Below are 12,969 nucleotides of genomic sequence, written 5' to 3' on the forward strand. Positions count from 1 at the left end.
CGACCACTGCCCAGGTGGTGATGGCACCTCGCATCCATTATTACGGGGGCCTAGTAGTAGGTAGTTGTACGTACCTGTGCACTATGAGTACTACTAGTATATCTATGCTCAGGTGCTAGTACATTCAAGTTATTCTGACACCTTCAAGTTGTTAACCGTGGACTAGTACTAGGTAGTACCAACTTCTCATAGGATTATATCCATAATCCTAGTATATCGGGGCTACTACTACCAGTGCCCACTAGCACATACGTAGGTGGAAATATATACTAGTAGTAGTACTTGCCTCGGGCTAGAAATCGGTAGTGGGCAGCACTGCCACCGTGTGACACCTGGGCAGTGAACAGCTTGAGGTTAAATTTCTCCTAATAATGAAAAATGTATATATCATCTAAACAATAAATAGAAACAATGTTCATTCACTGGTAGGAGTATATTTAGTTTGTGGTCTTTTCAGTGAATGATAAGCACGTGACCCTACATACCCACGTGACGAGATATGTTACCATATCAGGACTAGCGTGGGCAGTTCGGCGCCGCCGAAGCATCAAGATCCTGGGAGATCGCCAGTCCCTTCATCCTGTCACCGCTGGGATATTTTTCCTCCATCCCACCGATCACTCCCCTCTGCTTCCTCACTTGTCTGGGACGACTGCGGAATTGCTTTCTCCAGTCACTGACAGGCGGGTGTTGTAGCGCGTGGGTGAAAATCACCTCTCACTTCTCCCGGTCCCGACGCGCCTCCCTTAAGACGTTCGCCGATCGTCCTTTCACCTCTCTTTCCCACCACTTTCGAAAACGCGCTGGACGGCTCCAGCAGACCCTGACACAATGGCCGAATTCGAAGAAACCTACGAAGAAGAGTTTTACGATGAGGTGGATGAGGGAATCACCTCGGAAGATTGCTGGACGGTGATCTCTTCGTTTTTCGACACAAAGGGTCTCGTATCCCAACAGCTTGATTCATTCGATGAATTTATCTCTTCAACCATGCAGGAGCTTGTTGAGGAGCAAGGACAAGTTGTGCTCGATCAGACCCTCCCACCCGCCGAAGATGAAGATGACCCAATTGTTGTCCGCCGTTACGAGCTTAAATTCGGCACCGTCATGCTTTCGCGACCATCCGTCACTGAAGGCGATGGCTCCACAACCATCATGTTACCGCAAGAAGCCCGTCTACGAAACCTTACCTACGCCAGTCCGCTGTACCTCGGAGTCACAAAGACAGTCATGGAGGGACGAGAGCGTCTCGTTGCTGACCGTGATGATGATGAAATTGGCGGAACCGAGGAAGAGCGCAAGGCTCGAGGCACATATCTGGAGTGGAGCCCGAGAGATGCTTCGGATGGTTTCGTGAAGGAAGAGACAGTGTTCATCGGCAAGATGCCTATCATGCTCAAATCCAAGTACTGTATCTTGAAGGACCTGAACGAACAGTCCCTCTACGCCTGGAACGAGTGTCCTTACGACTCCGGTGGTTACTTCATCATCAACGGAAGTGAAAAGGTTCTTATCGCCCAAGAGCGCAGTGCCGGAAATATCGTCCAAGTCTTTAAGAAGGCACCACCGAGCCCTACACCTTACGTCGCGGAAATTCGCAGTGCTGTTGAAAAGGGCTCCCGACTTCTGTCTCAGCTTGCGCTGAAGCTTTTCGCAAAGGGTGACAGTGCCAAGGGTGGCTTTGGCCCTACAATTCGATCGACTCTGCCGTACGTCAAGGCCGACATTCCTATTGTCGTTGTTTTCCGAGCTTTGGGTGTTGTCTCCGATGAGGATATCCTGAATCACATCTGCTACGACCGCAATGATATCCCTATGCTGGAGATGTTGAAGCCTTGTATTGAGGAGGGTTTCGTTATCCAGGACCGAGAAGTCGCTCTTGACTTTATTGCCAAGCGTGGTTCGTCTCAGTCAAATCTTAATCACGAGCGACGTGTCCGTTATGCCAGAGAAATCATGCAGAAGGAGTTGTTGCCTCACATCTCGCAGAGTGAAGGCAGTGAAACTCGCAAGGCGTTCTTCCTGGGTTACATGGTGCACCGTTTGCTGCAATGTGCGCTTGGTCGTCGCGATGTTGATGATCGTGATCACTTCGGAAAGAAGCGTCTGGACTTGGCTGGTCCACTTCTGGCCAACCTTTTCCGTGTTCTGTTTACTCGCGTCACCCGTGACCTCCAACGTTATGTACAGCGCTGTGTTGAGACCGAGCGCGAAATGTACCTCAACATGGGTATCAAGGCTGCCACTCTCACTGGTGGTTTGAAGTATGCTCTGGCGACAGGAAACTGGGGAGAGCAAAAGAAGGCGGCAAGTGCCAAGGCTGGAGTCTCCCAAGTGCTCAGTCGATACACCTTTGCCTCCTCACTATCCCATTTGCGACGTACCAATACCCCCATTGGACGAGATGGTAAGATCGCCAAACCTCGTCAGCTTCATAACACTCACTGGGGTCTGGTGTGTCCTGCCGAAACACCCGAAGGACAGGCTTGCGGTCTTGTCAAGAACTTGGCACTCATGTGCTATATCACTGTCGGAACACCCAGTGAGCCGATCATTGATTTCATGATTCAGCGTAATATGGAAGTCCTCGAAGAATTTGAGCCCCAAGTCACGCCCAATGCTACCAAGGTGTTTGTCAACGGTGTGTGGGTTGGTATCCACCGGGACCCTTCACATCTTGTCACCACTATGCAGTCTCTTCGACGACGAAACATGATTTCGAACGAAGTTAGTTTGATTCGTGACATTCGTGAGCGGGAGTTCAAGATCTTCACCGATGCTGGGCGTGTCTGTCGACCGCTCTTTGTGGTTGATAATGACCCTAAGAGTGAAAATGCAGGATCTTTGGTTCTCAACAAGGACCATATCCGTAAACTGGAACAGGATAAAGACCTGCCAGCTGATCTGGACATGGAAGAACGCCGGGAGCGCTACTTTGGATGGGAAGGCTTGGTCAGATCCGGTGCCATTGAGATTGTCGATGCGGAGGAAGAGGAAACTATTATGATTGTGATGACACCTGAAGACTTGGAGATTTCCAAACAACTACAGGCAGGCTACGCTTTGCCAGAGGACGAGACAGCCGACCCCAACAAGCGTGTTCGCTCAATTCTCAGCCAGCGCGCTCACACTTGGACTCACTGCGAGATTCATCCCAGTATGATTTTGGGTGTTTGTGCCAGTATCATTCCCTTCCCAGATCACAACCAGTCGCCTCGTAACACCTATCAATCTGCCATGGGTAAACAGGCCATGGGTGTGTTTTTGACAAACTTTGCTCAACGTATGGAGACCATGGCGAATATTCTCTACTACCCCCAGAAACCACTCGCCACCACCAGATCCATGGAATTCTTGCGTTTCCGTGAGCTGCCTGCTGGCCAGAATGCTATTGTGGCTATTGCTTGTTACTCGGGATACAACCAGGAAGATTCAGTTGTTATGAACCAGAGCAGTATTGATCGTGGTCTTTTCCGCAGTCTGTTCTACCGTACATACACTGACTCGGAGAAGACGGTTGCCTTGTCTGTTGTGGAGAAATTTGAGAAGCCCATGCGAGCTGACACAATTGGTATGCGAAAGGGCACATACGACAAGCTTGATGATGATGGTATTATTGCTCCTGGTGTGCGTGTCTCTGGAGAAGACATCATCATCGGTAAGACTGCTCCCCTTGCCCCCGATGCTGAGGAGCTCGGCCAGCGTACCAAGGCCCATACCAAGATTGATGTCTCGACGCCCTTGCGTAGCACTGAGAATGGTATTGTGGATCAAGTCATGATCTCCACTGGTCACGACGGTCTCAACTTTGTGAAGGTCCGTATGCGTACGACCAAGGTCCCACAGATTGGTGATAAGTTCGCTTCTCGTCACGGTCAGAAGGGTACTATTGGTATCACTTATCGACAGGAAGATATGCCTTTCACTCGTGAAGGTGTGGTGCCTGATTTGATTATCAACCCGCACGCCATTCCGTCTCGTATGACAATTGCCCATTTGATTGAGTGTCAACTCAGTAAGGTGTCGGCGCTCCGTGGTTTCGAAGGTGATGCTACTCCTTTCACTGACGTGACGGTCGACTCTATTTCGCGTTTGCTTCGTGAGCATGGATACCAGTCTCGAGGATTCGAGGTTATGTACAATGGATACACTGGTCGTAAGATGGTGGCGCAAGTGTTCTTGGGTCCAACATACTACCAGCGTCTTCGTCACATGGTCGATGACAAGATCCACGCTCGTGCTCGTGGTCCTACTCAGATCTTGACCCGACAGCCTGTTGAGGGTCGTGCTCGTGATGGTGGTTTGCGTTTCGGAGAGATGGAGCGTGATTGTATGATCGCTCACGGTGCCAGTGCCTTCTTGAAGGAGCGTCTGTTTGATGTGTCTGATCCTTTCCGCGTTCATATCTGTGATGACTGCGGTCTGATGACTCCTATTGCGTGAGTTCCTCCCCCCTCTTTTCCGCCCTCTCTTTGTTCTTGTGAAATTCAATACTGATATCTGTGAATAGTAAACTGAAGAAGGGCCTCTTTGAGTGCCGTCTTTGCAACAACAAGCACCGCATCTCACAGGTCCATATCCCCTACGCCGCCAAGCTTTTGTTCCAAGAGCTGGCCTCCATGAACATTGCGGCTCGCATGTTTACCGATCGCTCTGGAGTGTCAGTGCGGTGATTTCAGCATTCAGCGCGGTTTGCACTCTTTTTTCTTTTTACCTTGTACTTTAATGATTCACTCAAAATCGCGGGTCCTTAGGGACTATTGCTGTGGCGTCCGGGTGGGAGATTTGGCCATCGCATCTATTTCAATCATACATAGTTGAAAATCAAATTTTGTGTATTGCCTGGTGCTTTGTAGACAGTGTAGCCTGAATGGGCCGAATACTATCCACTAGTAAACTTGAAGGCTCACTTGGTCTCTACCTATGCACATGTCTTCATATATCCAGACATCCATGATCATCTACTAGCCACCCTTACTCGGGGGTATAAAGCACATATCGGAAAACAGACGCAAGGTACGTACAAAATGAACGATTCTAAATCCTCCGGTTCACTAATCAAAAATCAAGCCAAAGAACTTCCACACTCAGCACAATTACCCCAGAACTACCATGATGCCATCTGACCATCATTGCAGACTTGGATGGACAGACACAAAGCACAAAGAGGAATTTGAACAATCTATTTTGCAAGTGTTACCAACTTCTTCGCCGACACGCCCTTCTTCAGGATATCCAAAGCCTCCTGAATTCCCTCAACTCCCTTTGTTGGAACAACTTCCGGGACAGGGGCAACCTTGTAGGTGCCCTTAGCTAATGCCTCAGGTAGATAACCCGCAAAAGTAGCCAGGTTGGTCTCATAGTAGATGACAGCACCCCCAGAGGCAAAGATCATCTTGGCCTCAACACCCTCCGGGACGACGTCCTCGGTGACAGGGTTGGTAGCAGCTACACGCAGCGTTTGTTTGGACTTATATGCGACTTGGCAGGATGGGCCAGGCTCACCAGCCGCTTGGAAGATACCGATGCACTCGCTCTTGTCCAGCTCCGCGACGACCTGATCAATGACGTTCTTGTCGGTATAATCGAAGACAATATCTGCACCCAGATCTTTGACGTACTTAGCGTTACGAGAGGAACATGTTGTAATAACTTCAAAGCCTGCCGCTTTGCAGAGCTGGATCGCATTACTACCGACACCTGAGCTACCGCCCCAGATGAGGATAGACTTACCCATGCTGTTTGGGCCAGTAGTAGTCGAGGGAAATGACAGGCTGAGATATTCCTTGGAAAACAAGCCTTGCGCAGCAGTCGCGATACAGAGTGGAAAGACAGATGCATCGGTGAAAGATAGAGTATCTGGGATTTTACAAGCCAGATTGTAATCGAGGATCACATAGTCCTGAAAGGCGCCCTGTTCAGGCTTTGCCACGACTGCCCCAAGAGCCAGGCCAACAATACGATCACCGGGTTGAAATTTGGTACCGGCTATTGATCCTACGCTTTCAATGGTGCCCGCGATATCCTGCCCTAGAATAAGGGGATATTTGATGAATGGCAGGGGGATGTCTTGGACCACGGCGTCGGCTGGGTTCATCGCCCAGGCATGGACTTTGACCACGATATTTTCATCGGAAATTTGGGAGGGAATCGGACTCTCTCGGATGACTCCTGGCACCCCTGCCTGATGTTGCCAGAGGGATCGGTTCATGGTGAATGTGAAGTGGAGCCCCGGTGGCCTTGATAATAATGTGATTTGTATGAATCTGCAAGAAAGAATTCATCTAGACTCGGACAGAACTTGACCTTTTATACCCAGATGTCTGGGATTGGGGTGCATATTGGCCCTCTCTTGCTAGCAGACCGGTAAGTCCGTGGCATGATTGATGTTCAGCTCAACACGACACCCCTTTATGTGAGTTAGTGTACCGGACCTAAGCCTTTCTCTAGGGATGGCTGAGAAACATCCCTGCTAGCCTCATGTCAAAACAAGAGAATTGGAGGGGTCCAGTTACATGATATCTAAGAAAATACCCAAAAAGTCCAACAGGAATAGATCTCTAGCGACTTCCCGGGGGGGTTAACGGACCTAACCGGACTTAACAGGGTTACTCTATTTCCCATCATAGTTCATTTTATACAGAAAGCTCGGATTGGAATGATCCGAAGCATATCTCACATATATTCATCACTACTCGGGTTTTAGAGAATTATCTAGTGATTTTAGTCGGGTAAAGTGGCAGTAGAAATGACAGTACACGACTATCCCGGCGAGAGGAACCCTTGCGGGTCAGGTTCGATCCCACGGATTCAAATGTTGTCCAAGACCTGGAAGTGAAGATTCTTCCACACTGGGATTAAGCTTCTTCTTGATCTGCTTGTTCAAATGTTCGCTCTGGGCCCCTTCGTCTGGGCCCGGTATGGACCAGCGCTCGGATGGTCCCTGGGTATGAATGAGCTCTCTTCTATTCTCCGTGGTTGATGCTTCTGTTCTTTTTACTCTTCTTTTCATTTCTATTTCTTAGCGTTGTGTTTATTGCAACAGATGGCAGAACTGTGATCATGTTTAACTATATGAATTTTCAATGTATACTAAAACAATAACTTGGATTTCCTAGACACCACCCTGACAACTAATACTACCGCGGAAGAAGAGCAGTGATTACGGAGGTCGGTCCGGAAAGTTCTCGCCAGAAATTATAATTTCTTTTTCTCACACTAGGCTATATACAGTAAATATTGAAATATATCGCGTAATCAAGATGTATATAAAACGGAAATATATAGTACTGAAATATAATAACAGCTTGAAACAGTAAATATTCACATATCTTCCCATATATCGCTGTCGCTGTCGCTGTCGCTGTCGCTGTCGTTGCCGCTGCCGCTGTTATAGGCGTTATCACCTAACCCGCTAGGGGCTACTTCACCTAATTTATCACGCCCCTCACCGTATTCGTTGCCCCCTTCTAGTCTAATGACTTGCTGTATATGCCATGGTATACGTTCAATCCAAGCTTGAATTTGCGCCTGTGGTAGATCACGCCACGCAGCCTCCCATACTTTAATCCCTTCTTTACGCGATTTAGGTGCTCCTTTTCGCGTAGTGTATCTCTTCATCCAAGGCCATGCAGGTTCAATCATATTTAGATCAGGCGAATTTCCAGGCCAGATCATTCGTTGGACCCCCATTATATCAAATATTCGCTGTTGGTAGTGATGTGAATGGGCTGGTGCTTTATCCTCTTGAACTATTGTTTTCGTTCGAATTCGAGCACATTCTTGGGCGAATGGAAGTAGTTTTGGGGCTAAAATCACGGTGTTGTATCGGTACCAATCGATTCCACCTTTCGAATTGCGTGCAAGCTTTCCATTCTTCTGAGTCCATCTCCACTGAGGTTGTCTTCCAGGCTTATTGCGTAGCCCTAATCGCTGTATACCTGAATTAAGCTCCCATTCTGCACGCATAATAGGCTCTAATTCAGTATTCCATTCGGCGATTTGGTGTTCTGCTTCACGCTTTTGGGCTGTAGTTTCAGGTACCCAACAATGACAGGGGCCCTTCTGATCATAAGAAAAAGCACCCCAAAACATGAACTCAGAGGCCCCCTTCCAACGTTCTCGAATACAGCTTCGGACGAACCGCTCACTAGAAGTACGCCATACACGATATCCACCCCGACGGTGTAATAAAACAACCGCAGTTTCATCAGTCCAAATCACATTCTTCCAGTCTTCTATAGTCCAATGGGCGTGTTTTAAACACCATTCAAGACGTTGTTTTTTCTGCTCAGCGGCAAGCCCAGGCTTACGTGTAGGCTTTGTTTTTCGTAGGCCAATTTTTCGTAGTACATGCCAAACTGTTGTTTTTGATATATTAATCCCTAATTATAGAAGAAATATTAGAGGAAATAACATATCAAGTAACATATGAGATAACATATCAAATAACACACCAAGTAACACATCAAATATTATACTAAATAACATATTAAATAACACACTAAATAAAATATCAAATCTTAGAATAACTAACCTGATTCACTGCGTAGCTCTGCAGCTAGCTGTTCACATGTTTTCTCACGCCCATAGCGGTCTACACGGATTTTCGCCCCAAGTGTGGTTTTAAGCTCATCTGTTTGCTTAGATGGACGCCCAGAACGTGCTTTATCAGCTAACATTTCATCTGATATATTGAATGGTCGCTGATTCGGCTGAAAACCTCGTTCGAGTGCACGGTTCCATATGTCTCCTATAGTACGCCGTGGAATATTCATAAATTCACTGATCTCCTTAGGGGCATGTCCTTGGGCCCTTAGGTATACAATGACAGCACGTTGCGCAATATTGGTCTTCATTGTAGCTGTATAGGTGGGACAAAAGTGTAGCTGTGTAGGTGGGATAAAAGTGTGAAGGGGTGTACGGACTGTAGGCGGGGTAAAAGATAAAGATCTACGTGTCCACGGGTGTTATAAGCAATATTTAGCCTAGTACGTAACACGGCAATACATCCAATATACAGCAGGCTATACACCTGACATACAGGGCCGGTAATATATCAAGAAAAAGAAATTATAATTTCTGGCGAGAACTTTCCGGACCGACCTCCGTACTATTGTCCCCGAAAAGCAGGAGGTTGGGAGAAATTCATATTTTTATTCTTAATTACTCCTATTAATGCATTAGGCCTCCAGGGTCGAATGTCCTGAGTACGTAGCAAATTCTTCCTGATGTTGAACCTCCCCAAGACACGGAGTATCATAGCTCTGATGGATTTCCAATACGTTGTGCACAGTTACCTTTGCTCTCTATTTGAATTGCCGAGTTGGGCTTTCTTCCACAGAGACTACTCGGTTGCTAGAGAATGATTAGAAATGACTTCAAATGTTCCAAGGTTGTAACTCGATTTTTAGAGAGTCAAAAAAGTTGAGGTTGATATACTATAATACTGATAATACTACGGCTCTGCGCCAATAGCACCTGACGGTAGTGTGCATGAACCTGAACTTCTCACAACTCACATCTGGTATATTAACATAGACAAGTATTTGGTCCCGAGCGAAGTGAGTGGCATATCATAAGCACTTGAGGGGAGTGGATTTCAGATAGCTGATTAAAATATCTGATGTTGATAGCTGATATCAGTACTAGTAGCTGTAGCCTCTCGGTGATGGAAAAGGCTATGGATTTTGCATATCTTTACTCCTCACCAACTCAAATTTCAACTCCGACCATGCACTTTCCTCAGCGTTAAACTGCTCACACTGTCCTTGACAAGGCACATATTACTTTCTACATCAGGGCATAGCACATCGCAGCGGCTTAAAGTTTCACACATTTGATTCGGCCACGTTTGAGTCTCGGCACTGCACTACAGCTAGACCCTGTACGGAGTGCTCCGTACCAAGTCTGCACTGCAGTGATCCTCGCACAGTTAAACCGAAATGCACCAATCGATTCCTTGCATTAGCCGTCTGCGGGGTTATGTATGTGGATGTTCTTCGAGTTGATGAGAACAAAGAAAGCTACCACAGCCACCATTACAGCTGGTCTCAGTGGAGAGTCCATGCAATACTAACAAGGCCCCCTGTCTTATACGCAATATCCTAGCAAGCCCATACAATTAGTCGCCCGTTATATCGACTCGGAGTATATTGGTGTGATGGTATTTTGACTTCATAGTGTCCCCGCCCCGGTACTTCGGAATACTCATGCGGGGAATCACCAGGATCCAAGTACACATCCACTTTACAGACAACTCGGTGAATTCCTCCCAATAAATCCTCTATTAAAGTTCAATAAAGTGGACTGTGCACTAATTGGAGAGGTATATTGTGTGATTGCAGCCATATCCCGGTTCTATTCTTGGTCTTGAGTACCCTTCGATGTACTCGTACAAGGCGCATTTTGTTGGCTCCATGTTATGATGTCAAATCTTACAGAAAAATGAATATTTGGAAGAATATCTCTGTCTGAATTAGTAGTCAATATTCAGATTAGTTATTCCTTCAAGTCCGGATTATCATTCAATCGGGATAAAAATCAGGATCTCTCGGTCGCAAATTAATATCATCCCGTGTTGACTTCTGACATGCATGATGAATGTCACTTTCATTCTCGGAATGGTGCGAATGGATTCTGCAGGTGGCACTCGGTAACTCAGCACATTGAGAATGAGAAGAGTGATTCGACCAGCCCCTCTCATCTGGTCTCACTGAGAGCGTCAAGGCCCTCAGGTTGATTGGTTAATGATGGTGATGTTATCCCATCACTGTACAGCACCCAACGGACCAACCAAGTTGCAAGATTACCCGCTCACGCCAACTCGCTCGTTTCTGCAGCGCTGATCCATTCAATTCCCATAAAACTGTGTCATAACCGCCCAGGCTGACTTCTTCTTCTTCTTCTTTTTTTCTCCAGCGAGTTTTTGTTGTTTGAGCTGTTCGAGTCGAATTCAGGCACTGGTTGCTTGTTTCTCTTTTCATTTTTTTCATCTTCATTATTATTCTATTCTTAATTTTATCCCCCATAACACCAAGAGCTGTGCTCCGAAGTGTTATTTTCACCAAATTCAGCCTTGCATTCATCTCGAATCCTTTCAATCAAGTTCACAGCCTCAATCTTTGTTGCCGGTCAACATTGTGCCTTGCTGTACCAGCTCTTTCAACAAACACGTTAATCTAATCTCGCTCGATAATCGTTTTTATATTCTCGTCGTGGACCGGTTCCCTTCAAGACACACTTTCAAGATTCAAATCAAACGCTTACAATCGAAACTCCGGTAGTTTTTGATTTTTTATTACATTTGACTCTTTTTGACGTCTATACTCTACGACATTCTATATATCAACACGTTCTTTTGTCTTCACATCATTCATAATGGCCGCAGTTCAACTCAAGTTTTCCCTGCGTACCTCTTCCAATGTCAAGACCGTCCACCTGGTTGGCTCCTGGGACAACTATGCCCGCCAGCTGCCCCTCTCTGCTAATGAGAAGCCCGGTTCCTGGGTCGGAAAGTTCCGCTTCCAGACCTCCATGCTTCAATTGGGTAGCCGCTACTGGTACTACTACATCATGGATGGGTACCACGTCTCCCACGACCCCGCCGTTGAGTACACCGTCGAGCCCACCACTGGCCGCAAGCTGAACATCCTCGATGTTCCCGGTGGCAAGACCAGCTCCCGCAGCGCCGCCAGCGGTCGCCGCTCCTCGACCGTTGCTCAGGGCCGTGGCCTTTCGCCATCCCGCATCCAGCACCCCAAGCCCTCCAAGCCCTACGCCTCGCGCTCCCTGCGTGAAGCCGAGTTTGGCGCTCCCACCGTTGACGACATCACCCGCCGCTTTGCTGGCTCTCGTCTCTCTGACGATTACGAGTACTCCAGCAGCCCTCCAAGCTCTTCCGGCTCGTCTCTGTCGTCCCGCTCTGGTTCCTCCGGCTCCAGCTCTCCCTCGTCTCTGTCTTCCCTCTCCTCCACCCAGTCTCACTGCTCTTGTGAGCGCTACGGAATCACCCGCAAGGGCGACCGTGTCAAGCTTGACTGTGGTGGTGACCGCTGCGGTTACTACGAGGAGTCCTCGGATGACAGCTGCTCCGACAGCGAGGATGATGAGGAGTACCGCCATGCTCGCAGCGCTGCTCGCCGCCAGGGTATCGTTGTTCGCCGCTAAACTCGTCCAATCCGTTTAACCAAAGTTGTGTTATGTTTTCCTTTTACACAGCTCTGGCTCTGGGGTCTACAATTCAATCGACATACGTCTGGACCTTGGTAGCAGGTATTTGCTTCATTGCTTCCTGTTTGATTGCCTTGCTTTCCAAGAAAATCATATGAAAAATTTACGAAAAAAGCCCGACGCCGTGGGTGAACCGGCTTCGCTTCGCGGTATGGGCGGGGATGATAATTGTTGTTGTTGTAAGGGGAGGAAAAAGAAAGTGGAAGAGAAAGTTGAAGAGTGAGAAAGGCGCAAGGAAGCATCGATGATTCCAATACGATGCACCAATCCGACAACTTCCATCCTGGATCTCACTTTTTGAGAAGTATCCAGACCAGGTGGATCTGACAAGCTTATCTTGTATATTTTTTTACAAGCCATATTTGACAATGCCGCTCTGTGATCCCTGTCATGACAAGGTTCTATCATCAGGGACACAGCCTCGTGGACAAAGCACGCATCTCGCAAGCCAAGAGAATCCATGAATGTCCTGGGCTTTACTAGATCCCAGGCCTTGGTTAGGTCTTATTCTTGAGATGCTACGAATAATGAGATATGACCATTGGATCTCTTGGTGCAAATTTCTCCTGATAAATTGTAGAATTTAAGCATCTATCCGATGTCTGCAGGCCTCCACCGCTATAGAATAAGCAGTGGATTTCTAAACGCATAGGAAATACATAAATCGTACATTGATGTTAGCATTCCAATAATAGTACTTGAATGATGTGTAGAACTTGAGATATTACTTCCTAGTAT

At 47.4% G+C, this 12,969-nt stretch overlaps 3 protein-coding genes across 3 annotated transcripts; 2 read left to right on the top strand and 1 right to left on the bottom strand.

The window, feature by feature from the left end:
* Positions 1 to 831: 831 nt before the first annotated feature.
* On the top strand, positions 832 to 4,673 carry N7483_005454 (DNA-directed RNA polymerase II subunit RPB2; the record flags this gene model as incomplete). The annotated part of the gene is made up of 2 exons (XM_057088891.1): positions 832 to 4,439; positions 4,511 to 4,673. 2 exons carry the CDS (start codon positions 832 to 834, stop codon positions 4,671 to 4,673), a joined length of 3,771 nt encoding a protein of 1,256 aa, XP_056948720.1.
* A 509-nt stretch (positions 4,674 to 5,182) lies between these two features.
* N7483_005455 (zinc-binding alcohol dehydrogenase family protein) lies at positions 5,183 to 6,211 on the bottom strand (the record flags this gene model as incomplete). The annotated part of the gene is made up of 1 exon (XM_057088892.1): positions 5,183 to 6,211. The coding sequence occupies one exon, from the start codon at positions 6,209 to 6,211 to the stop codon at positions 5,183 to 5,185; it is 1,029 nt and encodes a 342-aa protein (XP_056948721.1).
* Positions 6,212 to 11,379: 5,168 nt separating this feature from the next.
* esdC (GTP-binding protein EsdC) lies at positions 11,380 to 12,168 on the top strand (the record flags this gene model as incomplete). Its single annotated transcript, XM_057088893.1, has 1 exon — positions 11,380 to 12,168. The coding sequence occupies one exon, from the start codon at positions 11,380 to 11,382 to the stop codon at positions 12,166 to 12,168; it is 789 nt and encodes a 262-aa protein (XP_056948722.1).
* Positions 12,169 to 12,969: the final 801 nt, after the last annotated feature.

The sequence above is a fragment of the Penicillium malachiteum genome (genome assembly GCF_028827825.1).
Source record: "Penicillium malachiteum strain IBT 17515 chromosome Unknown utg000002l:1.0-8849297.0:1.0-8852440.0, whole genome shotgun sequence".
In the NCBI taxonomy this organism is placed as follows: domain Eukaryota; kingdom Fungi; phylum Ascomycota; class Eurotiomycetes; order Eurotiales; family Aspergillaceae; genus Penicillium; species Penicillium malachiteum.